We start from the raw sequence: 24,453 nt of genomic DNA, 5'->3' as shown, positions 1-24,453 counted from the left end.
CAGTGTTGTCTTCCATCTGCTGGTTCACTCCCCAGGTGGCCTCAACGGCCAGGGCTGGTCATCTGTGGTCACCTTTCTGAGCAACAACACCCCAGAACTTCTTTCCACGGAACTGTAACGTAATTCCCACTAAATAACCTTCCTTGTCTCTCTCTCCCCACTCTTCTCCCCAGCCTCTGGTAACCCTCATTCACTTTGCAACTTCTGTCAATCAACTTTTCTTGTTCCAAGATGTATTTATTTATTTGAAGTCAGAGGGGTAGAGAGAGGTCTTCCATCTGCTGGTTTACTCCCAGATGGCTTTAACGGCCAGGGCTGGGCTGGGCTGAGCTGAGCTGAAACCAGAAGCCAGGAGCTTCTTCTGGATCTCCCACGTGGGGGCAAAGGGGGCCAAGGGGGCCCATGCACTTGGACCATTTTCTGCTGCTTTCCCAGGCCATAAGCAGAGAGCTGGATCAGAAGTGGAGCAGCTGGATCCCATCCCATATGGGATGCTGGCACTGCAGGTGGCAGCTTAACTCACTATGCCACAGCACTAGCCCATGAGACCAACTTTTTAGATTCCTAGAGTGAGACTTGTCTGTGCTTATTTTATTTCACTTACCTTATGACATCCAGTTTCATCTATATTGTTGCAAATAATAAGATTACACTTCTTTTTAAACAAAGGATTTTATTTGAAAGAGAAAGAGCATTGCTTCCATCCCCAAGTGGCCCCGGTAGCTGAGGCTTGGCCATGTTGAAGCCAGGAGCCTGGAACTCCATCTGGGCCTCCCACATGGCTGGCAGGGACCCAAGCACTTAGGCCATCCTCCACTGCTTCCCCAGGCCATTAGCAGGGAGCCGGACGGGAAGTAGAGCAGCAGGGTCTCGAACCAGCACTTATGTGAGACACCGACCGGCATTGCCAGCAGCGGCTTAACCCGCTTTGCCACAACGCTAACCCCGAGATTTCACCTTCTTAAATAGTCTATTCTTTACATATACCACATTCTCTATCTGTTCGTCAACTGACAGGCACTTTAAGCTGTTGCCGCTTCCCGCTGTTGTGAATGGAGCGATTGCATTTCCACGGATACGTACCCAGGAGTGGGGCTGCCGGCTCACGGGGTAGCTCTGCTCCTGGTGTTCTGAGGACTCCCATCCTGTTCCCCGCCGAGGCTGTACTAGCCTACGTTCCCACCACCACTGCTCCAGGTTCCTTTTTCCCCACATCCTTGCCGGTACCTGTGTGTGTGTGTGTGTTTCTAATAGTTAATCTAACCAGAATAGTGATACTTGACTGTGGCTTTTTTTTTTTTTTTTTTTTGACAGGCAGAGTGGACAGTGAGAGAGAGAGACAGAGAGAGACAGGTCTTCCTTTGCCGTTGGTTCACCCTCCAATGGCCGCCGCTGCAGCCGGCGCACCGCGCTGATCCGTTGGCAGGAGCCAGGATCCAGGTGCTTTTCCTGGTCTCCCCATGGGGTGCAGGGCCCAAGCACCTGGGCCATCCTCCACTGCACTCCCTGGCCATAGCAGAGAGCTGGCCTGGAAGAGGGGCAACCGGGACAGAATCCGGCGCCCCGACCGGGACTAGAACCCGGTGTGCCGGCGCCGCAAGGTGGAGGATTAGCCTATTGAGCCACGGCGCCGGCCCTTGACTGTGGCTTTAATTTGCATTTCCTGCCAGTGAGTGATGCTGAACACTGCTTCATGTACCTGTTGGCCATCTGTGTCTACTGAGTAACGTCAGTTTAACATTTTTCGCTTTTTAAATGCAAGGACTTTTGAGAGGCAGAGACAAAGAATGACCCAGATGCCCACAAGGGCTGGGCTGGAGGTAGAGGCGGGGAATACGCCTCCCGTGTGGGTGGCAGGAACCCGACGGCTCGAGCCATCACCGCTGCCTCCCAGGCTCCGCGTTGGCAGGAGCTGGAGCGGGGAGAGGAACCCACGCTGTGTGGGACACAGGCATCTTAACACTGGCCCTGTTTTAAAGTCAGATTGTTGAGGTATTTTTCTGATTGGGCTCCTTGTGCATTCTGGTCTTAATCCCTCGTAGGATGTGTGGCTTGCAAACGGGTTCTACCATTCTGTGGGCTGCCTCTTCACTCTGTCGTTTGCTTTGCCGTGTAGGAAGGCTGGGGTCATGTTTTTAGGGATTAGTCTAAAAACAGCTACATCACTTTTCAAATGTTAAGTATGATGGGTAGGAATGACTGTAAAAGGCATCGGCTTGAGATGTATTCCAGAAGACAGGAGGAAGTAAAAAAAAAATGCACAAAATCCTCACATTTTACTGAGAAACCATTATGTTCACTGTAGCTACAGTGTAGAGGACTTAAGACATTTCACTGTGTGGTGTTTTTCAGACAAATTAATGGCCAGGAATCCGGGTTCACTTAATCCTACTACCTCAATAATTAATTTAAGGCGTCCCTGAAAGACTCGAAGATGAGAGAGAGTAGAAGGTGGGTACAGGGAACAGGGGGAGAAGAGTCTTTGTCTTGGGCTGTGACAGAGCTGGAGAGCCAAGAACTCTACGTGGCTTTTCTCCTGCAAAGTTCATGTTTCTAGCTCCTTGACTGAAGTTCAAGGTTGTGGAGAAAATATTTGTTGTGAGTGAGGATTACTAATTAACTACACCAGGGGCCTCTGGCAGGTCTCTAACCCGCTGCCCTAAGACAAACAGTTGGAAGGGAGCTTGGGCCGTGTCCAGTTGCCTGAGCTTTGAAGTCCACGTGAACCTGAGTTGCCAACGACAGAAACGGGAACCTAGGTCTCCGCAATGTTCTCGTCCCAGGCCTGCGTGAGCTCTGTAGAGAAGCCACTGCCAGTAGGTCTGTCTGTAACACAGCTAGAGAGGGAGCTGGAACCCTGGCTTCCCCCTGCAGCTCTGCCTGGGCGCGGGTTGGAGCGGTGTGACTGTAAGCAGTCGCTTGGCCTCTCAGGCCCTGTCTAGCAAAGGGGGAAGCTCCAAAGTGAGACAGGATAGAAACAAGCCTTGGAAACATCAGTATATCCATCACCGACCACAGGCTGCTCCACCCAGTTCCAAACCAATTGGGAGCAAGGCGTGTCCAAACCCTAACCACAAAAGACCCTCTACTGCCTGGCAGGGACTGTCCCAAGGCTTGCCCAGAATAGCCCAGTGTGACCAACACGTGACCCTCCTGGGGAGGCGGCAGTGAGCAAGTGACAGTGCCTGCACCAACACCGAGCCCGGCGCCCACTGAAGCCGCATGCTGCAGGGGATGAGCCCCAGAGGGTGCACACGTGCAGCTCCAAGCCAGCGAGAACCGCAGTGCAGCTCCTTCCGGGAGCCCAGCGGCAGAACTTCTCTCCACCTGCTCCTTGGGGCTCCGGCACGCCCCTCCCATCACCTCGCCTGGGTTAAGGTTTGGCCCCTTGTCAATTTCTATCACAAAGGAGTCGGAGAAGCTCGAGTTGGTATCAAAAGCACTTGGTTCCCGTCCTAAGCACTGCTGGTGTGCAGCTAACGGCCTCTGTATTCAGCTATTCTGAGGCTGTAGAAACATGTAGTCAAGTCATTCCTGGACTTCCAGAATAACCGTTCTATTCCAGAAAAAAATGGAGTCCCTGGCGTCTTTAGGGAGTTGTCTCCAGCACTCCTCGGGGTCCCAGGGCCCTCGTATGAAACGGTGCCATACTTACATGTAACCTACATGCATTTTCTATGTCATCTCTGCACTACTTAAGATACCCGACAAACATAAGACACGTAAGTAGTTGTTGTATTGTACTGCTTAGGGAGTAAGAAGGAAGGGATACAAGTTCAGTACAGGTGAAACTATTTTGGATCCTCCGCGTGCACTGTGAACTCAGGTGGGAGCTGCGGTGCTCGGACCAAAAGCAGTAATTTACTGAGGGCAGCAGGGTGCCACGCGCGCCCCGCAGGTCCGTGAAGGACCCACCCAACGGCAGTTCTGAGGAGGGGGAATTTTGGGCTGCAAGGAAATTTCAGTTTCAGGAAGGAGAGAGTGCTTTGAGCTCTTTCAAGTCAAAAATGCTCGAGAGATCTGAACCGGTGGAGGCTGAAGAAGGTGCAGGGATAAGGACACCCCCCGCTTGAGGGCTGGCATGGGGGTGGGGTGAGCCCTGTCGGGGGATCAGCTGGGAAGCCACAGACCCTGCAGGGACCTGATGGGGCTCCTGGGCTTTGCGAGTCATGAGTTGAGACACAGCCAGGGCTACGCTAGGCCTGAATAATCTTAAAGTCACTGGGAGGGCAGTGAGGCAAGCCGGTGACAGCCCACGCACGGGGTGTGGCAGCAGTGGGACTCCGGAGCCTCCGGTCTATTTCGGGCTTCTAGCAAGTGACGCCGGGGAGGAACTCTTCCATCTTGGAGCAAGGCTTGCTCCGAGTGGCTTCTGAGTGCAAAGAAAAGCAGAAGAGACTGGATTCAGAGGGAAGCGACAGTGATGAACGGACCCACAAGGCCTGGTTCTATGCAAGCGGTAAGAATAACGTTTAGGACTGAATTTTGAGCCTGAAAGAAGACTGATCCGCAGATGGCTCCACGGCCAGGGGAAGGCCAGGCGGAAGCCAGGTGTGTCATCCTGGCCTTCCACACGAGGGCAGAGCCCCAACTACTTGGGCCATCGTCTGCCGCTTTCCTAGGTGCATTAGCAGGGAGCTGGATCAGAACCGGAGCAGCTCAGACGCAAACACGTGCTCCGCTATGGGTTGCTAGCACTGCTGCCCCACCACCCTAGCCGTTCACTACATCTCTGAGGCTAGAACACATGAGGGCTGCTCAGCGCAACTGAGAAGCCTTGGCGGTGAAGCCCCTGTCTGTGTCACCGTGCAACACGGGCCACACGCAGCATCCCGTGTCACTGTTTGCATAGCTTTTTAGAAATAACTGCCAAAGAAATGTTAAATAAAAGGTTTTGCTTTTATTTAAAATAAAATGCATTTATACAGTCTTTAAACCATGGATTATTGGACAATACTGGTAATCCTCCCTCCCTGGCACCCTCGTGGGCTGTGTGAGCTCAGAGTTTTCTGACTAGCACCAATGCAGATTGTAACAGCGCAACAGACTCGGACAGGGCCAGTCCAGGCATCAGAGTTAAGGACACTGTGGCAAATCATGACCATCATGAAGTAGTTCTTCATTTAGCAGATATTAAAACTGCATATTAACCAGACTTTTAAAAGCATTGAATTAATGCAAAGATGCTGTTGAAGCCACTTGCTAGTTGAATAGTTTTTAAAAAACTGTACAATTTTATAAAATTTGTGTTTGTACATTAGTTACACAAAAGGCATACTTCATAGACCTTACTTCATAGTATAATGCAAAAGTTGCATATTTTATGCAGACAGTGATATGCTGGTGAATACTAAAAGTGTCATAATACAGTATGGTGTAAAAATAAAAACAAGACAATATACATACATGCTTCATCGAGGACAAAAACAAACCAAGAGTAACAGACAAACAGCATTTTCCTTCAAGGTCAAACATTGACGCTATTAAGTAACAGGCATCTTTTGCAGGCTTGATTTCTACTTTGGGGGGCGGGGTGAGGGGCCACATGGCTACCTGGGAGTAGGATATATTAAAACATGACATCAAATTAAACATACATTAAAACACATGCATTAAACATGATAAATAGACTTCATATCGGTTATGCCCTGGATAGCTTTAAAGTAGATGGCTTTTTCTTACAGTTCGGCTAGCTTAAATCAGTGACCATTTGTTCCTGATTTGCCCACTATTTCAGTTTGTAATTCATGGCCCTAAGGAATGTGTGCCGTATTCCACAGTCCATATACTGTATCAAGATAGCAGATTAATAGTCGTGCTCGTTAGTGCACATATCAACCGGTCTAGTAAGGCAAAAAGTTTTCATGATAAAATAATAAAGTTCAAGCTTACTTTATTAAGCAGCATATAACAAACAACAGCTTTTAAAGTTAAATATTGTAATGGCCGTGGTGCTTCAATACACGTATTTCTATTCACACCCAACCACTGGTGAGTTTGTAGAACATTTCTTCATCTAAACTCTCATTTTGGTCTTTTGCCCGTGTTGACAGAAAGATGTAGCCGCCAATGAATTCATGAACGACTTTGCAGTCGACTTCGGTACAAATAAAGGACAACCGTACTTCATCTGCGAACTCCACCGTGACCTGGACCGGGGACAGAGAAAGGAAAGAGGCGTCAGCGCTGCTGCAGGTATGCTGCCACCGAGCACTTCTCCAAGCTTTGGCCAGCGTAATGCCTGAGTCCACAGGAGCAGGCTTACGAGCTCCTCCTACGAGCTTCCATGCTCTGGAGAGGAGGACTGGACGCGGGGGCTTTAGGTCACTATGTTCCCAAGGGGCCTCTGAGTCAGTTACTGGGAACTTCTCCCTTCAAGTCCTGGGAGAAAACCTACTTCCTGTGGTTTAGCTCATATTTGCTTTAGGATATTCGACCTTTAGGTATCATGGGTGAGTTATTTGGGAAACCAGATTCTATCAAGTGACAGAAATTGATACCACAAATCCCACGTGATTCCGGACGAGCAGATGATGCGTATTTAGCATTAGTTATGCATCATGAAGGCAACATGATTCACGGGGTAAACGACCCAGGTTTTAGAGCCTAAGCCCCGAGTGAGAGTCCCGGCTGTCACTCAGCCGAGGGTGTGGTCAGGGACCAGGAGGGCTCTTTGTTTCCGTGTCCTCATTGCTAAAGCAAGTGTGACTCCATCCACCCTGGAAGACAGAGTGCGATGGAAACAGCCGGCACTGAGGCAGGCACGCAGGCGGGCGTGTGGTAGCAGCAGCTGCTACTGGGAGGGGAGTGGAAGGTATTTCTCCATCGCAGGGGGGAAGCACAAAAAGATAACTATTCTAAGCACACGATAACGAGTGCAGTGATTAAAATTCTAAGGATATAAATAGGCACGGTTAAATGAGAGTGAACACCAACCACGGTCTGTACCGTCTCGTCTCAATTTCCTGATCTTGGCAGAAGGAGGGTTTAGCTAACGTGGAACGTACCATCTTAATTTCCCAGTTTACGTTCCACTGCTTCATGTTGCTGAAACGCCATGTTTTAATAGCATCTCCCGTGCTGGCATCCATCCTAATGAGCCTGTTGTATGCAATTCCGATGAGTTCTTCCTTTTTGCCCCCTTGGAACCTGTGGCATCAAAACAAACATTTAGGGGCCAGCCCTGTGGCGGAGGAGGTGTGGCACCAGCATCTCATATGGATACTGGTTCGAGCCCTGGCTGTTCCACTTCTGATCCAGGTCCCTGCACCCACGGAGGAGACTTGGAAGGGGCTTCAGATCAGCCCAGCACTGGCCATTTTGTTTTCAATGTAAAAATTGAAGGTACACAAAATAGTTGCACATTTCAACACTGCTTTACTGTACAAGTTAATGGGTGGAAGCAGGAGCAGCAGAAATACATACGTTCAGGTGCACACGTAGACGCTCAGTGGGACCACTGACCTTGCAATGAAGTGTGTGATGCCAAACTCAGGTAATGACTGCCAGGCTTGGATAAATCGCATCTTGGCTTCAATCAGACTCATCTGAGCTACATTCTGATGGGCCTCCAAGATTCTTGCTGTTATCTGAAGGAAAATAAATAGCACCTTTTACAATCAAATTATTCTTTCACGGTAGAATCAAGATATAAACATCAAGGGACTGAATTATATATCAACCTGCACAGATGTGAGAGGCCTTCAGAAAGCATACGGGAAAATGAGTACTGCACAAAAAATACTTTTTGAAGTACCCCTTTGATACTATGTGTCAACTAAATACATCAATTTTTTGTTTAGGAGAGAGTCCCCCCACCACCACCAATTATGCAGTGTTTCCTGCACTTGGGGAACTCGCAGAGGTCAGCACATCTGGGGGGGGGGGGGCAACGGCTGAGCCTCGCCCTGGGAAAGCCACCTTCCTGATCCTGGGATTGCCCTGCCCAGCAAGTACTGAGGAATAGGTGACCCTACGCATTGTAATGAGTAATATGCACTGTCTAAGCATAGCACATTCCTGCTTACTGTGTATCAAGAGCACTGGGAGGTGTCTGTAACTGCTCTGTGCTGAAACGGGCCTTCTGCTCCACACACAGGAGTTTAAATGGAGCAACAACGCACGGATCAGAAGCAGCCCCTGGAATACAAGTTTCTAGCGGTTCGTTACAGCTTTAAGGTACTTAAAAGCACAATATACTGATCACTTTATAATTTTAAAAGTAACTTTAGAAATTTCTAGTAATTATATTATTCACTTTGAGGACAGGCTGTGGCTATGGTTTTAACATTTCATCTTTCTTGTTGTAAAATGGAGAACTTACCAAATCTCTTATATAGCCTGGCTGTAGATGGCAATGCGAGGAAAGAAAAAGGAAGCGGAAAGAAAAAAAAAAGAGGCAATCAGAAAAAAACGGCACTGAGGCAAAGAAAAAGCTGCGGTACCTGCAAACCAAAATTCCAGCCAAAAACCATGCAAAAATTACTGTAGGTGGAAACCAAGCAAAGTAAATGCAAGAATGAAAATGGAAATGCGGAAGCAGCAATTACTTTCCCTCTAGAATACCGAGGCCCAGGCCCACCCGACGTGATTTTAGAATGTTAAGTGTTACTAGAATTCAGGGTAGACATCTGTAGGGCGAAAATAAAAAGAGCAAGTACACCTCCCTCCTCCAGTGGACCAGGTTCTTCTGGTTAGGGAGAAGCTAATGATTTTAGTAGTGACGGAAGCTGCGCTCGCCACAGCCCCGCCAGTCTTCTGAGATTTAGTCAGAGTACGCTCCATGCACTGCTTCACAAGTAAGAAAACGCACAACGCGAGTGCAGGGCCTGTGCTGTCTGTTTACCCAAACACAAAGCTCAGTTACCATCTGCTTTTTGCATCCTTTTTCCTGGAAGGGAAAATACAGAGATGCCATACGCTACCAACAGTGGCTATGAACATAGCAGGCGTTCATCTGGATTAATAGATAAACATAAAGAACAAGCCTTTTATTTAGAAAGAGCCATAGCACGTTTAGCCCACGTATGTGTAACCGGAGAAAGTGAAGTCCGTGCAGTCTAACAAAGGTTACACTGATAGACCAGCGAGGGAAACGCCTGGAGCGTGCGGCAGCACTCGGCCGGCTGTGCGGTGGCCAGCGTGGTGCCCGACACAGAAGCCACAGGTTTGTCTCTAGGTACTGGCTGGGTGCCAGCCTCCAGGGAACAACCTGTGAGCCTAGCTTTGAAAAGAATGCGCACTTGGGGAGACGCCAACATGGAGAAGGCTCATTAACCAAGGACCACCCACGTGCTGCTGACCAAACACCCTCCTTAACCGCAGGAGAATTCTCAGCAGAGAGGGAGCACTAGTTTAAAGGCGTCTGAGCAAACAGGCCCGTGCATACGCTGAGAACAAAACCAACACTGGGCACCCTCCATCTACTCTGCGCGCTCTCATTCTGGTATCCGACAGTGAGTGATGAAATTACTAGGACTTGAAATTATTCCTTGCCTTTGAAGGCCGACGGATTCACTTGAGAAACAAGTACTTGTTAAGTGAAACATCTAGTAATAAAAAATGAGAACTAGTGCTTGCTTCACTCTCCCTTTTTAGCTTCCAATCCACATTCCACGCATCTCCCCAGGGCGGCACCGCCTCCACACTCCCGCGTGTCATATGACTGAGCTACACACGCCCCACGCAGCTCGCAAACACGCTGAGTATGACATCTGAAGACTTCCAGCTAAATAATTTCTGACCCATGATAACCGTTCCAAAAGTTAAGGAATCAGTTAAGTGTTCTTGGTATTTCAATGAACATTTCTCATATGTCTAAAAATCATTCCTGAATGAAGATAAAAACAAAACTAGAGAAAAAACCACCTTTAAAGGCTTTCTCTGCTCCCACCCCAGCCTCAAGTTCAGGGTTTGTTTGGGGCCTGCTGCTTGGCCTACAGGGTCCTAGGGCCGCCCCTTGGGGCAAGTCTCCTGCAAAGGACTCTTCTCTGATGTTAGGAAACCATTTTCCTGAATAGCAACCCTTTTATGGATTGAACTGAACAGGGTGGATAAAGCAAGTTTCCTTATAGGCTGTCAACTATTGCTCAATTATCTGTCCTATTAAATTGATATACAACTGGAAATTTTCTATTCTAACCAGCTGATAGGAAATTAAAAAATTTTATTTGAGGGGACATGAAACAAACCAGCACAAAACAATGGAGAAAGTGCGCCAGCTACCTGCTTGTTCTTGTACTTCTTCAGGTAGCGAGGGGACACCAGACACTCGGGGTTGATGTCGGTGGTGATCTGCTCCGGTATCAGCTGAGGGTCTGGGTTCAGGTGCTGCATCTTCAGGAAGGAGAGGATGTTCTGCACCTCCAGGTTGTAGGAGCTGTCCGCCATGGTCTTGCCCTTGGAGGCCAGCCTGCATGCCGCCATCCAGTGTGCATACTGCTTTTCCTGGTGGGAGGAAAGATCCACACAGCCAATCACTCATCCCGTGTGCACCCCACGGTGGGTCGCTCATGACTCGGGAGAACACTGAGGTTTATTAAGCTGGGAACTCACGTTGTCACAGCGTAGCCAGATTTCATTCATGCCCTCTGCCACTGGGATCAGGAGTTTAATGTTAAATTTTTGGCCTGAAATGTTTACATCTGGGGTAACTTCACATCCTGTAAAAAAAAATTAAAGTGCATGAATTTATTTTTAATAAGAAACCCAAGCCTACACAAGGAGGCTTACTGTGTGGGGTTTTAACCTGTCCAATCTTGCCGTAATTGTGCAGGCTCAGGTCTGGGGATGATGACCACTGAGCACGTCATTCGAGGCCAGCCCTCGGGAACCTACACACTCACAGCTGGTCGGGTCCCTAGAGCTGCCACTACGAGGCATCAGCTCAGGCTTCAAGGAATACAATCAGGCACCCGCCACAGCTCCCTAAAGGTTATTCCAAATGTCTGTGCTTAGCTCATGCCCCTCAGCGAGGGTTCCCAGATCCTCCGGCCAGAAACATCACATGGGGAGAATGATCCTGTCCCCTCTAGGTAAGTACAGTGCTGAACACGGAGGAGCCGCGCACCTTCGGCTACAGCGGGCTCTCTTCAAGTGCCCTCGAGAAGCAGGTCCTATCATCACCTTGCTGGGTTTCCACCTGCTTGAGATTCCTGCAGGACCACTTACTAAACAGCCCCTTTTACACAGGCTTCAGGAATGCTAAGACAATTGTGCAGCCATTGTTTAACCTGCAAAGTTCAAAACAAAGAGACGCCTGGTGAGGCAAAATCTCCTGCAGAAATGGCAATCACTGAGGAGGACCCAGAGTGCACAGTTCTGTAATAATTAAGGCTCTTTAGAAAAACCAGAGCAACTACACCGTGAGTGGGAACTCAGGGGCTAGCGTGGATACGAAGGCACTGAGCGGGCACCCGGATGACACTCGTCCCACGTCAGCCTGGCTGCCTGCTTCCACAGCAACACACCACACTGCTGCCGGTACTCGGCTCTGTAGCGCTGAACGCAAACAGCCCCTCCTGGTGACCCTCGCCCATCCTGACGCTTTCCAAACTAAAAGCTTTGAAACTTCATTTGAAAGAGAGATCTTCCATCTGCTAGTCCACTTCCCAAATGCCTCCAACAACTGGGAATAGGAAAAGCCAGGAACCTACAACTTCCTCATGGAGGGCAGGGACCCAACCACTTGAGCTGTCTTCACTGCTGCCTCCTAGGGTATTCAGCAGCAGGAAGCTGGACTCGGAAGCGGAGCTGGGACTTGAACCCAGGCACTCCGATGTGCCGTGTGGACGTTCTCGTCATTCCTAACCACTGTGCCAGAGGCCCATCTTCTTCATACCTGACGGCCTGTGGCCCCTCCACTTTCTCCCCATGTCTGTTTCTCCCTTCTTCCCAACAGAACCAGGAACCCACTCGCCAGACAACACAACACAGCCAGCTCCCTAAACTCGCCCGCCATCTTTGCATTACAGCCACTTCCCAAAACCTTAACTGTCTCAATCCAACCATCCAGATTTTACTCCCAAGAGATATCCCCAGGCACCTAAAGGATCTCAAAGTCCAGCTCATCATCCTTCCCTTCATACCCAGCTCGCTCTTCTACATTCCAATCTCAGCATCATGCTCTCTACTCAACTGCACGAGCCAGAAACATGTTCTCCCCTCCCTGGCCTCCTGCCGACGCCATCCCCCGTCTGTGGAGTGAACATCCTCTTGATTGAGTTTTCTCCTCCCCCCACTTCTCCCATATTGATTACTGTTATCTGGATTATTATCGTCTCTCTCAAATCACAGGAGAAGTACAGATCCTGCCACTTTTGTGTTAACACTCTTGCAGTGTTATTGCACTGTTACCAGTTAAAAAAAACATCCACCTGCCATTTTTACCACCCAATTCCTGCCTAATTGTCCTCCTGTGAGCAGGAATGCTGCAGTAGCTGCTGGGGGAGTATTGGCCCGCCCTCTCAGGGGCTGCGTCCCGGCGCCACACCCACCCCTGGAGGCGCTCAGCCCTCCCCGCCAGCCTCTGCCTGGAGGGCTTCCCCTCCCTTCCTTCTACAGAGCTGATTTCTCTGCAGATCGGAGCTCTCACATCACTTCCCCGGCAGTTTCCCCCACCTCACTGAGGACTAACGTACACAGAATCCTGAGCCCTCGGCCCTCTGAACCTCGTGGGGTGAGCGCTGTCATTCGTTCGTTCTTGTCTGTCTAGGACCTCGCACAGTTTGCAGCACAGGATTAATAATGTTAGCGGAACTGATTTTAAAATGTTTGCATTTTAAATCCCCCCAAGGGGCCTTAATCAGAGTTTAACATTCACTTTTCAGAGGAGGACACCAAGGCCCAGACCGGCTGGCTTCCCCAGATCACAGGGCTTGCTTAGCAGCAGAGTCTGGGCGCCGGGATTCCTAGGGCAGTGTCACTGATGTGCTGTGATGACGGCACCTGCAGGAGACTGGCAAGAACTCAGCGCCCAGCTTATCGCTCCGTGCCAGCACTTGACTTCGTGGTTACAAGGGATGAAAGCTAAGAACAAAACAGAGTCAGTGACGATGAGGCCGGAAGACACAGTCAAGTGTCTGAGGCAAGAGCGGATCATCTGAGCAGGTCCCGGGCAGCCCAAGAGGGAAGCAGGAAGGAAGCTACGCAGACTCTGAGAGTAATGAATAATGGTCAAAACCCAAAAGTGAAACTCCTGTGGCCAGGAGGGGAAGGAGGCGAGCTGAATGAGAAGTTTTGGGCAAATCACAGAACTCCAACATAAGGAAACAGCAATCCTCTCCCCAGGACAGAGGTTTTGTGGTTTTTAAAATGTGTAACTATAAAGCGAAAGCTCAGATGATGACTAGGCAGAGCTGACGCAGTAGCTTACACGTTTGGGTATGTTGCTGAAATACAATATTCTAGTGGACAATATACTAAGAAAAATTAAAACTTTAGATCAGCAAAAGTACATGTGTCTTAAGCTAAATTATTTGAGGAGTCATTTTTATGCAATGACTCCTAGAACATTTTCTTTCTATGCTGGTGCTGTGGTGTAGTGGGTAGAGCCACTGCCTGCAGTGCCAGCATCCCAGAGAGGCACCAGTTCGAGTTCTGGCTGCTCTACTTCCAATCCAGCTCTCTGCTATGACTTGGGAAAGCAACAGAAGACAGCCAAAGTGGTTGGACCCTGCACCCATGTGGGAGACCAGGAGGAAGCTCCTGGCTCCTGGTTCCTGGCTTCGGATCAACCCAGCTCTGGCCACTGTGGCCAATTAGGGAGTGAGTCAGCATATGGAAGACCTCTCTCTCTCTCTCTCTCTCTCTCTCTCTCTCTGTGTAACTCTGACTTTCAAATAAATAAATCTTTTTTTTAAAAAAAGAACATTTTCTTTGATGCTTCTGCACTAATGCGAATGCGAATGCTGTTAGTTATTACCATTGTTTCATATTATAATAAGTATGGACTTCAAAAACTGTTTCACACCAAACTAAACTTATCCATTTTCTACACACTTTCAGAAGTGCCCTTGTAGCTATCGGCAAAATCCAGAGAAAGTAGAGAGGGGCCAGACAGTAGGCATAACCCCTCAGAATGAATTCCAGCAGGTGCAGCTGTTGGGCCCAGAGCCCAGAATCACCTCACTTCTCTCCATTCGTTCTCCAACCCCATACTCAGCTAAGAATTCAGGCTTCACATGAGTGCATCTGACTGCCATTTCAATCACACTGGAAAGGCACCTGGAAAATGCACTTTAATCCTGCAGCCTTTGCCATAATGGAGATAGCGTGGATTCGACCACGAGGAGCCAACCCACTGCGTGCTCTGCAAGCACGCCAGACGTCAAGGGCACAGGAAGAACTGCGGGAGGCCCCAGGAGAGTGGTTCCCAGGAGACGCCCCTCCTAACTGCTAACCCGGTGACTTGAGTAACAGCAGCAGCCGTGTGCGTGCCCAGCGAGAGGCTCTGCCGAAGCATCACGGTGAGCAGCAGCACGGCATACACCGGCGGAACCAGATCCACCCGGGGAGTAACTTCTGCCACCCGAACCAGTGCATCCGCCAAACGACAGAGGTGCAGGCACAGTGGGAAGAACCAACAGTGCCACCAAAACAGGAAATAAAAATAACAAGCTAAGCAGTAAAGCTCTAACTCCCCAGACCTAAATTTAAAAAAATGAACAAAGCCAAGAGCTGAGCCCTCTTGCAGGCTAAGCTCAGACTGCAGGAAGACACACGGCAAAGGTAACAGGTGCCTCACACGGGCTAGCATTTGCAAGGACAACAAGAAATCAAGGAGACTGACCCCGAGGGTGCCAAAGGGACCAGCCTGTTTCAGTGGAGGTGAGGAAGAGAAGCAAGATGCCAACAGGGAAAAACCAGCAAAGCCTAGGAGATGACTCTAACACGGCTGAAAATGGGTGGAATCTGAAGCACCCATGAAGAACGAAGACAACCTAAATGTCCTCAATGCTGACGATCAGAGAAAAGACACCGTAAATTTACTTGACAATTGGGGAAAGCACAGTCACATATTTCAAATCAGACCTGCACACAAAGATTGCAACAAAATATTCATGTGGAGCTGAACACTCAACTTCAGGAAGACCAGAGTACAAACACATCTCAATATTTAAAACAGACCTAAACAGGGATGCTTGAATAATTCCTGCCCTTCCCCTCACCCCCAAATAAGAGAATTTAATAAATATCAGGCCAACAGATAGAACACAGGTCATTCAGAGCTTTCCTTACCTCTGAGGTTCATCTGATGAGCAGGTGTGCCACTGGATTCTTCTTTGCTCTTATAGCAAGAAATAGACGTATCTTTGAAGGTACACCAATATTGCTTGTAACCTTTTAGAGTCAGCTTTTTTGGTCTACGCATCATAGAAATAAGAGAAAAATCACTGTAAAGTCACTCTGATACCTAGTTTCACAATGTTAAAAATCCAAGGACGTGTCTCCGCCCTGATTAGTTCAAGTCCCACTGGCCAGTGTCTGTCTTTGTTCAATGTTGCTGTTATCGGATGTCCCTTCACTTCTCAGTCTACTCGAGAAGATCCCACCAACAATGAGCAGTGGAGGAGGAAGACAAGGGAACCTACGTTATAGAATTTCTCAGCCATAGCCATCTCATCCCTCATAATCATGTCACACGGAGGGAGAGATAGAAAAGGAAAAGCACTGTACATATCACTAACTGGAAGATTTCCAGGTCCCACAATTCCTTGCACGTTTCCAGGTGTCTACCGATTGCCTCTGGAGCCTCTGTGAAGTCTACCTGGCATGACTGGGAGTGAGGGACACTTTGCAATGGTGACATTAACTTGCCACTCCAATGCCAGTCACAGGCAGAAAAAGGTATGTAAAGGTGAAGGGAAACGGGGTGGCGTAAGTGGCACCTGCAGTCTTGCCCTTCTCTCAGAAATGTCAGTGTCTTGGAGCTGCTGCCTGTCCAGCTACAGTACGTGGTTATTTCATAATGGTTGATATCTTACACGGATACCAACTTACACACCACCTCCTTTTCTTGTCCACCTCTCTGCCTTAATGCCCAACTTTCTTGATTCATTCCACGGAATATAGCAGGATTGTTAGTTTTAAAAAATCAGGTAAAATGGAACCTTAGGTAATAGGACCTGGGGCCCTGAACAAGGAACACCAACTGCACTACTGGCTCATCACGTGCCCACAGGGGCTGTGCCACTCACTGCTAGGTTTCAGCATCTACACGACACAACCCAATCTATGAAAAATGTTTACCAGATAAAAGAGTGAATACTTTGATTTTAAAAATTTTACTCTCATTTAACTTCAAAGATAGAAATCTTCCATCTGCTGGTTTACTCCCCAGTTGCCTTCAACAGTCAAGGCTGGGCCAGACTGAAGCTGAGTACTTAAGCCATCACCTGCTGCCTCCCAGAGTGTGGGTTAATGGGAATCTGCATCAGAAGCCCAGGATGGGGAGTGAGGCACCCACTATGGGCGAGGGCCATCCAAGAGGCAACTTAAGCCCCCGAGCCAAACACCTGTCCCATGGTACTGTGAGTTCCATTTGGTAAAATGGCTATTTTCTCTCATTACAATTTAGTGCTGATCTAACTGGGGAATCCTTCCAGGGACTGATTTGCCAGTCACTAACAGCTGGGATCCTCCCCATCGTGTGTACTTACTTGAAGACTTTAATATAGTCAGCAAGCTCTGGAATGGAAGTGATGTCACCCTGGGGAAGAGGTAAATCGCATTCTCAGTTGTTTTAGGTGGAATTTGAAGTTCCTTCTACTATTTTATATTTGATATCAAGAACCAGCTTGCCACTTAACTGATAAGCAGAACTACATAAAACCTGGACTACATATATCCTTCTTGGCACAAAGGCATTTTCAAATAGCACAAAAAGTTCCTTTGATCAGAGTGGTAATTTACATAACCCACAAGAACAAACTGTTACTTCTAGTGTATCTGCATGCAGAAACTTTGCAAATCCTAACAATCCTGGGAAAAATATTTCTTCAGCAATAGCTGATTTCTAAGCTTTGAAACCAAACAGCATGTAACAACTTTCCTGAGATCTATTTTTTCCTTTTTCTTACACTATTTCAAATGTGCAGAGTAAGTGAATCTTACTGTCACTTGAGATTACGCGTTTCCCACCACGTGTAAAATGACGTGCAGGGGTATCAGGAGATCTACATTATGTTGGCAGCATTGAGACTAAGTACAACAGGACTTCTACAATACTTCCCTCAAAGTTCCTGGGGAAAAAAATCAGCATCTGACTTCTTCAAGCACTTAAATACTCTACATTTCTCTCTGTCCTGCCAAATACATTGTGAGGACCTAAATCCACAAAAAGGTACGCATCAATTTAAACGAGTAGCTAGAAGAGTCACCCTACCAAAATTGTTGATGTTTTGCCCCCTTCCAGAGTGATCTCCAGGTCTGAAAGAGCAGCGTCCACTTCATCAACTTCTTTGTCACTGTTGTTCAAATGATTCTCTGATGTCATGATTGACAGTTTATTGATATGATACTGAAATCAGAAATGGCATTTTATTAAAATGGCTGCTATAGTTGTAAAATTACCATTTGAATCTATACTGAATACTTTTCACTGTCCAATTTGAAAAGATAAAAGTCCAGCACCTGTCAAGGTAGGAAGATGAAGGGCACAGCACCTGACATCAACATCCTAAACCTGCTAATAAATCTTCATCCAAAAGCAGCAGCAACTTTGGATAAAGCGAATTAATTCATAGTTTGGGGGGTTGGAGTGGATATATGCATTCCAGGACTCAAGAAAGTTCATAGGTCAACATGAATCTCCAATGAGCAGAGATTTTTGCCTTTTTTTCCTTCAGTGCAGTCTTCCTTATGTCTAAGGACTTGGTATCAGTGATTACGGAATGAATGTAGATAGAACACTATGTAGAATATGCACAGATAACCACCCCCACATGTGGATTTTGATGTTACGCCTTGGAGATGTGTTATGCAGACCCTGTAACTTCAGTCAGCTACCCGTCAAAGCAGTACACAGCACCACAAATTCTGAAGTATGCATTCACTATTCATAGGGACATTTAATGAGGTAATCTAAGGTCAGCGATTACTGTTCCTCCGTGTTTTAAGACTGAGTGAGGGACGGTGTTATCGCGTGATGAGTTAAGCCACCACCTGCACCACCAGCATCTTGTATCAGAATGCTGGCTGGAGCCCTCGCTAATCTGCTTTGGGTCTACCTCCTTGAGGACGTGCCTGAGAAAGCCACAGATGATGACCCAAGTCATCTGAGCCCCTACCATCCACACATGAGACCAGGATGGAGTTCCTGGCTCTTGGCTTCAGCCTGGACAGGCCCCGCCTTTTCGGCTCTTTGAGGAGTGAATCAGCTAGGGAAAACCCGCTATACTGGTGTTACCAAGTGGGGTGAGTTGCAGGAAATGCAATTCCTGAGAAAACACATGTTGTATGTGTGCTCAGTCTGCTTTTTGGGACCTATTACGTGACAGACAATGCTGTTTGTGTTAAAAAAAAAAAAACACATATTTTTTAAAATTAAAAGATAAAGCAATAATATACAATAAAATCCAAGGTTTTCACATATATATTTCACACGTAAAATTATCCTGTGATTGGTGAAACTTCCACCAGAAAATTATGAGTCCACCTTCAAAATGAGAGGGATATAAGTAGAAAACTATAACCAAATGAGGGCTCCCAATAAATGACTCCAGTGTTTTAATTCAAGACAGTCTGAATCACGTAGAAACAATACAGAATTCTTAAAGAGTTGTAACTGAAAAATTTTCCTGGCACATAAAATGCTTTTAGAAGACAGAGCTTTTTTGGGGTCAGGTGTCATGGTGCAGTGGGTTAAGCCACCACCTATGCTGCTAGCATCCCATATGAGTGTCAGCTCCATTTCTGATCCAGTTCCTTGCTAATGCACCTGGGAAAGCAGTGGAGGATGGCCCAAGTACTTGGACTCCTGCTACCCATATGGAATACCTGGATGGAGTTCTAGGCTCCTGCCTTTCACCTGGCCATTAAGGCCATTTGGGGAGTGAACCAGTGGAAGGAAGATCTCTCTAACTCTGCCTTTCAAATAAATAAAATCTTAAAAAAAAATTATTCTTCTAAAAATACATCTATGCTTAGTACACTGGTCACTTCCAGTTATTTATGAAATTATGTAAAGAAGCTTCATTTTAGAAGTGTGATTTTTTAATATATATGTTTTCAAGGGAAAACTGAGTAGCTTTAAGCTAATACATTTGGGGATGGGAGGAAACTTAAAACTACTAACTATATCACTAAAATCAAGACAAAAAGTAAAACTAAATTCATTTATTTCTTTTGCTTAAGTGTCTTATTTTCTATATAGTAAAAAAAAAATCTACCAAACATTACTAGAATTATTATGCCCCCTCCCACTTTAAAAAAAAATTACTCATTTGAAAGTCACAGTTAGAGAAGAGATGGAGAGGCAGAGATCTTTCATGCACTGGTTCACTCAGGTGGCCCCAGTGGCCAGGTCTGGGCCAGGCCAAAGCCAGGAGCTTCTTCGAGGTCTCCCACATGGCTGACAGGGGTCTAATGGGGCATCTTCCATTGCTTTTCCCAGGCCATTAGAAGGGAGCTGAAGAGAACTGGAGCAGCCAGAACATGAACTGGCGCCCACACGAGATGCTAGCATTGCAGGTGGCAACTTCACTTGATACGCCACAACGCCAACCCCCACTATGCCACTTCACTATAAAAATATCCTCCTACCCTTTCTCCCAACAGCCCCATCTCCACAGTCTTTCAAGTACCTGCAAAGCTGCAAACATCATCATTTCTTCTTCTGTGCACTCAATTTCTTCCAGGAGAATAGCCCATTTGGCCTGCTCATAAAGCTGATTGATTCGAATGGCATCATACTGTGCCCCAAAACAAACAAACAATAATCAGTTCTTTTGTAATATTTCACCTTCACATTAAGAAGTTTTGCAACTCTTATTATTCACTTTTAAAGCTTGATAGGAAAATATAATACTTTTTTTCTGAGATTTTTAATCATTATCAAATACTTGATTATGAGTTAGTTATAGTGTTAGATATACATATACAGGCTCATATCTAACTTTCCATTAAAAATGACATTAAAACACGACAGAAGGTAATTTCTTCTTCTTCTTTCATCCCTAAAGATTTATTTATGTATTTGAAAGGCAGAGAGAGAAATCTTCCATCTGCTAGTTCACTCCCCAAATGGCTACTATGACCAGGGCTGGTCCAGGCATAAACCAGGAGTCTCAAATTCCAACTGGGTCTCCCACACTGTTGGCAGAAGCCCAAGCACCTGGGCCATCTTCCACTGCTTTGGGGAACTAACTACCAGATGAAACATCTCTCTTTGTCCTCCTCCTCCTCCTCCCTCCCTACCACTCTTTCATAGAAATAAACACATCTTTAAAAAAAAATTCTACATGCTATTTTTCCAAGGAAATGGCTACTAAATATTATAACTTTAATATAAGAAATCTAACTTGAAGATAGTAAAGGACTGCTTTTCAATAATGTCACTGTAACTGGCCAAACTAAAATGCGATCAGTGGGTAAATTAATCATTTTATAAACAATCTTCCTTGCTGTCCTTGGCAAATATTTTAACTTTTCCAAACAGAGGGTACATATATACTTGTGGAAAGTAGATTTACTTATATGTTACTGAGTTATCCATTTAATTATATTAATAAAAATCAATAGTAACAAACATCTTAATACTAACAATGTTAAAAAAGAAACCTTGTCCCATAAATGTAACTGTTTCCCAAACAACTTTAGTTGAGTTGTACTGAAAGTAGCTTTGATGTGACCTGAACATTTTATTATTATATACAAAATATTTAAGTATATAATAAAATATGATAAATACATGCTTTAAAATCTAGGCATGAAAAGGCTGGGAAGATATACAAGAGGTTTCCCCCAGGATGAAAGTAATGAAAGATCCAAGCGGCTGTGCCAAGTGTTTTCCAAGTGAGAAAATACCAGATCTTTGTAACAAAGTTAAAATCTTACCAAAATAGTGGCAAAAATGATGCTAATTATAAATTAAAAAGGTCACACTGTTTGGCTACTAAATTGGGAAGAAATACTTTTAAAAAGCATGTGATATAAAAAAATTTGAAGCAAGATCTTTTGGCATATAATGTCATCTAAAAGCAACTGAAAACGTCATTTTCCAGCAAACTTTCTTTCAAAGTACAGTTAAACCTCAGGGTTAAATTAAACTGCCATTACCAATTCTGTATCAAAGAACTAGTATCTTTAAAATACTAAACAAGACAATACTTACTGGAAACACAGCCTGTGCCTAAGAGCATTCTTCTCTTGCCATACACAAACAATTCCTCACCCTACTCAATACTAACATGTAACAAACATCCAAAATGATCAGAAAACAAACAAAAGAGAAAAGTTGTCCCTTTAAAGCCCTTGGTACCTTTGGATTCAAATCAAAAAAGCTGTAATACTTGAATCGGAGCAGCAAGGCCTCATTTTCCTTCACATCTTGCTCCATGAGAGATCTAGAAGAATCAAGCCACCTGGGCAAATCGGTAAGAGGAGGGGAAAAGCAAGACAGAATTACTCAAGTACTCTGCCTCCACGTGGAGTAAGAAGTTCTTCAATTGTATCTTCATGCTAAACATACCCTTGGTTGATTTTTGCTTTATCAAGAAGAGCTTGAGGCTTGAACATTTTTGCCAAGATTTCTGGTGATGTGATTGGCTGACTGACAGCAAGTATACCAGGATTGCCTTCTGACAGAGCACTGTCACCAAACCATGCTGAAGTTGGTGACAAGGGGCTTCCATCGTGAGCATCGTAAGTGGGGGTCATTGTCTTACTATACAGTCCTGGGCTTGAATATATACTACCTAATAAGTAACATGAAAAAGGAAGTAAGTATGAAGTACAGAATCTTAGTCTTCAGTAACACACACTATGATGCAAGGCACACAGTGAAACATACGCTTTGTTTTGATAGGAAAGCATAGTACATTACTTTACCTGTCTTGGAAACATGTGATGTTAACTCCACTTCTATACTATTAGAACATGTAATTACAAAGCCATGAGAATACTGAAGTTGGCAGAAATTTAAGGAGAAAAATCAGTTCACAGGAATTAGAAAACAAGGACACGGCTGCAGCAGACAGACCAACACCTGTGTTTAACTGTGCAAGGCTCACCTTTCAGAGGGCCAATGTAAAGAACGTCAGTGCCTACAGGAAAGGAAAGAGAGGAGTTCAGAGGTACAGGAAAGGCAACGATAGAGGACAGAAACAAAAGAATGGAAATGAAAAGAAAACGGGAAAATGAAGAAAAAGGTTCTTCCTAATTGCAAATCATTAACTGAAGTATATATTGTAGGTACATTTAAGAGTAAAGAATCTTATAGTGCTACAACTTAAGTAAAACAAGTTTTCTGTCCAACTTAAAAGAACGAGGTTGTACTCTAGGCCAGCATACAGTGACAAATGTATTTATAACACGGGCTACCATCTGGAATCCGTACCTTGTCCTATGATGGCTCAATGTAATGAACAAATTCACATAAACAGAAAGAACACTTTTATGTTAATGTTTCTCACTGAATAGTGAAACTGGTTTCAATATACTTAGATTAAAGCATTAATACGACAGGGTGGACAACATTTTGCTCTAGAAAAAGACCAAGAAAGATGTATTTTATAATTACACTCCTGAAGGCAGATTTTTATCTTCCAAGTCCCTCATTATTATAGGGCTAGGCATACAGTAGACACTTCATAAATAAAGATTTGTCAAATCACTCAACCAATGATATACTTCCTTTATTTTATAGAAACTAAGTAGATTTCTAAGACGTCTAATAAAGTATAGAATGTCATTAAGCACAGACCCCAAGTCTTAACTGTTCAATTATATTTTGTCCTGTAGTCATAATTTTTAAAAGAAAATGTGTGCTGGCGTGACAGTGTCAGTGACACGGATGCGGACAGAAAACGGCTTTTCCACCTCCTACCTCGGAGGACGCCCTCTCCTTTCCTGACTCTCCCCCATGCAATGCCAGTTTCCTGGGAGAAAGTGGTGCTAATGCTAGGGAGCTTTGCAGGCATCATGACCTAGTCTAGGACGAGGAAAAAACGGGATTTCTTGCCAGCCACAGGACATCTGATTTGACATCCGTGATATGCGTCCTTGCAATGCAGGACTAAAACAACTTGTAATATCTAAATATTGTTTGACTGACATGCAAAGAGGACTGGGAACTCTTCTTTCTCAAGGTTTAAAGAACACTGGGTTAGTCTTGAGGTTGTGACACCCTTGTTAATGAGATACCTCAGCATCCCACATTCCCTAAAAGGGCTGAAAACATTACCGGACTCGGCTTGGCAAAGAATAACTCCGCAACAGAAAGTATAATAAATAAGACAGTAAAATCAATAAGGTGTGCACGCACACCAGCAAGAATCTGGTTGTTTATTTCAAAGATCTAGTTAAGTATATATTTTACTAAGAATGTCAAGACATATTGGAAATCTGTTCCAGAAGTGAGTGTAGAAGCTCTTAATACAGAAAATATGTACCCGGAATCACACACTTAGTACCATCAGCCATCCTCTCTTCAACTTCCTGTAGTTTGTATAGTCCACATGTCACGCTTTACCAAGTCCTTGTTGCACTGTGTTCTGTGGGTACTGTATGGCAGTATCCATCTGGTGTTCCAAACAAGTCTACTGTTCTCATTTTAGAGGAGCAAGTCAGGCATGGAGAGGTTAAATAACTGGGCCAGGCTGAACCAAGGAGCCAGGAATGCCACCTGGGTCTCCTACACAGGTGGCAGGGACCCAAGTACTCGAGCCATCATTTGTTGCTCTCAAGGGTGTACATCAGCAGGAAGCTGGATCTGAAGCAGAGATGGGACTCAATGCACTCTGCTATGCGATGCAGACATCCCAAGTGATGGTTTAGCCTACTATGCCACAAGGCCGGCCCTCTTAAAGAATCTTGACAGTGCTAAGAACATTTATCTTCAGTGTTTAGAATCCAGATCTTTAAGTTTAGCTGCCTTTAAGATCCTTAAAAGAAAGTTTCCAATGACGTCATTTGCTATGTATACAGTAACTCCTAGCCCAAGCTCCTTTGTGAGTCTGTAACTATGCTGTAAAATCTGTTATTTGAAGCGGTTTTCCCCAGTCTTGGGATAACACTACAACAGTTCGACTGGTTCCCTCCTCTCAGAGAAATAGGGATTAGATATTGACCTGCTTATGGCTAGGAAGCGGCAAAGTATTCGACAGCAAGTCACCTACTAGCCCTGCAAAGCAAGGTATTTAAAAGCTCATATTTTATCATTATCCCTTTTAAGAATGTTTCTGAGAATCAGTAATTCTGGAAATCATTAATTCACTCATGACCCTTTACCTCGTC

General features: G+C 45.7%; 1 protein-coding gene and 1 long non-coding RNA gene across 7 annotated transcripts in view; one reads left to right on the top strand and one right to left on the bottom strand.

Annotated features, from left to right (window-relative positions):
- Positions 1-4,880: 4,880 nt before the first annotated feature.
- Positions 4,881-24,453, bottom strand: part of FERMT2 (FERM domain containing kindlin 2) — an 82,367-nt gene continuing 62,794 nt past the window's right edge. Inside the window, exons 5-18 of one of the 6 annotated variants that reach the window (XM_051822198.2) lie at positions 22,230-22,262; positions 21,689-21,914; positions 21,479-21,581; positions 19,803-19,910; positions 17,384-17,518; positions 16,659-16,708; positions 15,238-15,362; positions 10,555-10,661; positions 10,225-10,446; positions 8,867-8,890; positions 8,324-8,344; positions 7,465-7,589; positions 7,008-7,149; positions 4,881-6,149 (exon numbers count right to left, since the gene is read on the bottom strand). In XM_051822198.2, the coding sequence (XP_051678158.1) occupies positions 5,976-6,149; positions 7,008-7,149; positions 7,465-7,589; positions 8,324-8,344; positions 8,867-8,890; positions 10,225-10,446; positions 10,555-10,661; positions 15,238-15,362; positions 16,659-16,708; positions 17,384-17,518; positions 19,803-19,910; positions 21,479-21,581; positions 21,689-21,914; positions 22,230-22,262 (1,595 nt within the window). In that variant the 3' untranslated portion in view covers positions 4,881-5,975. The remainder of the gene's footprint in view (positions 6,150-7,007; positions 7,150-7,464; positions 7,590-8,323; positions 8,345-8,866; positions 8,891-10,224; positions 10,447-10,554; positions 10,662-15,237; positions 15,363-16,658; positions 16,709-17,383; positions 17,519-19,802; positions 19,911-21,478; positions 21,582-21,688; positions 21,915-22,229; positions 22,263-24,453) is intronic. The other 5 variants (XM_051822199.2, XM_051822200.2, XM_051822201.2 and 2 more) reach the window with 5 other exon arrangements.
- Positions 6,054-8,475, top strand: LOC127483720 (uncharacterized). The gene is made up of 4 exons (XR_007910260.2): positions 6,054-6,195; positions 7,803-7,948; positions 8,099-8,178; positions 8,340-8,475. It is a non-coding gene; the product is annotated as an uncharacterized lncRNA (long non-coding RNA).

Source organism: Oryctolagus cuniculus, chromosome 12 (assembly GCF_964237555.1).
Source record: "Oryctolagus cuniculus chromosome 12, mOryCun1.1, whole genome shotgun sequence".
Taxonomy (NCBI): Eukaryota; Metazoa; Chordata; class Mammalia; order Lagomorpha; family Leporidae; genus Oryctolagus; species Oryctolagus cuniculus.
The sequence above is the reverse complement of the archived record's forward strand: the minus strand, read 5'-3'. Positions and strand labels throughout refer to the sequence as shown.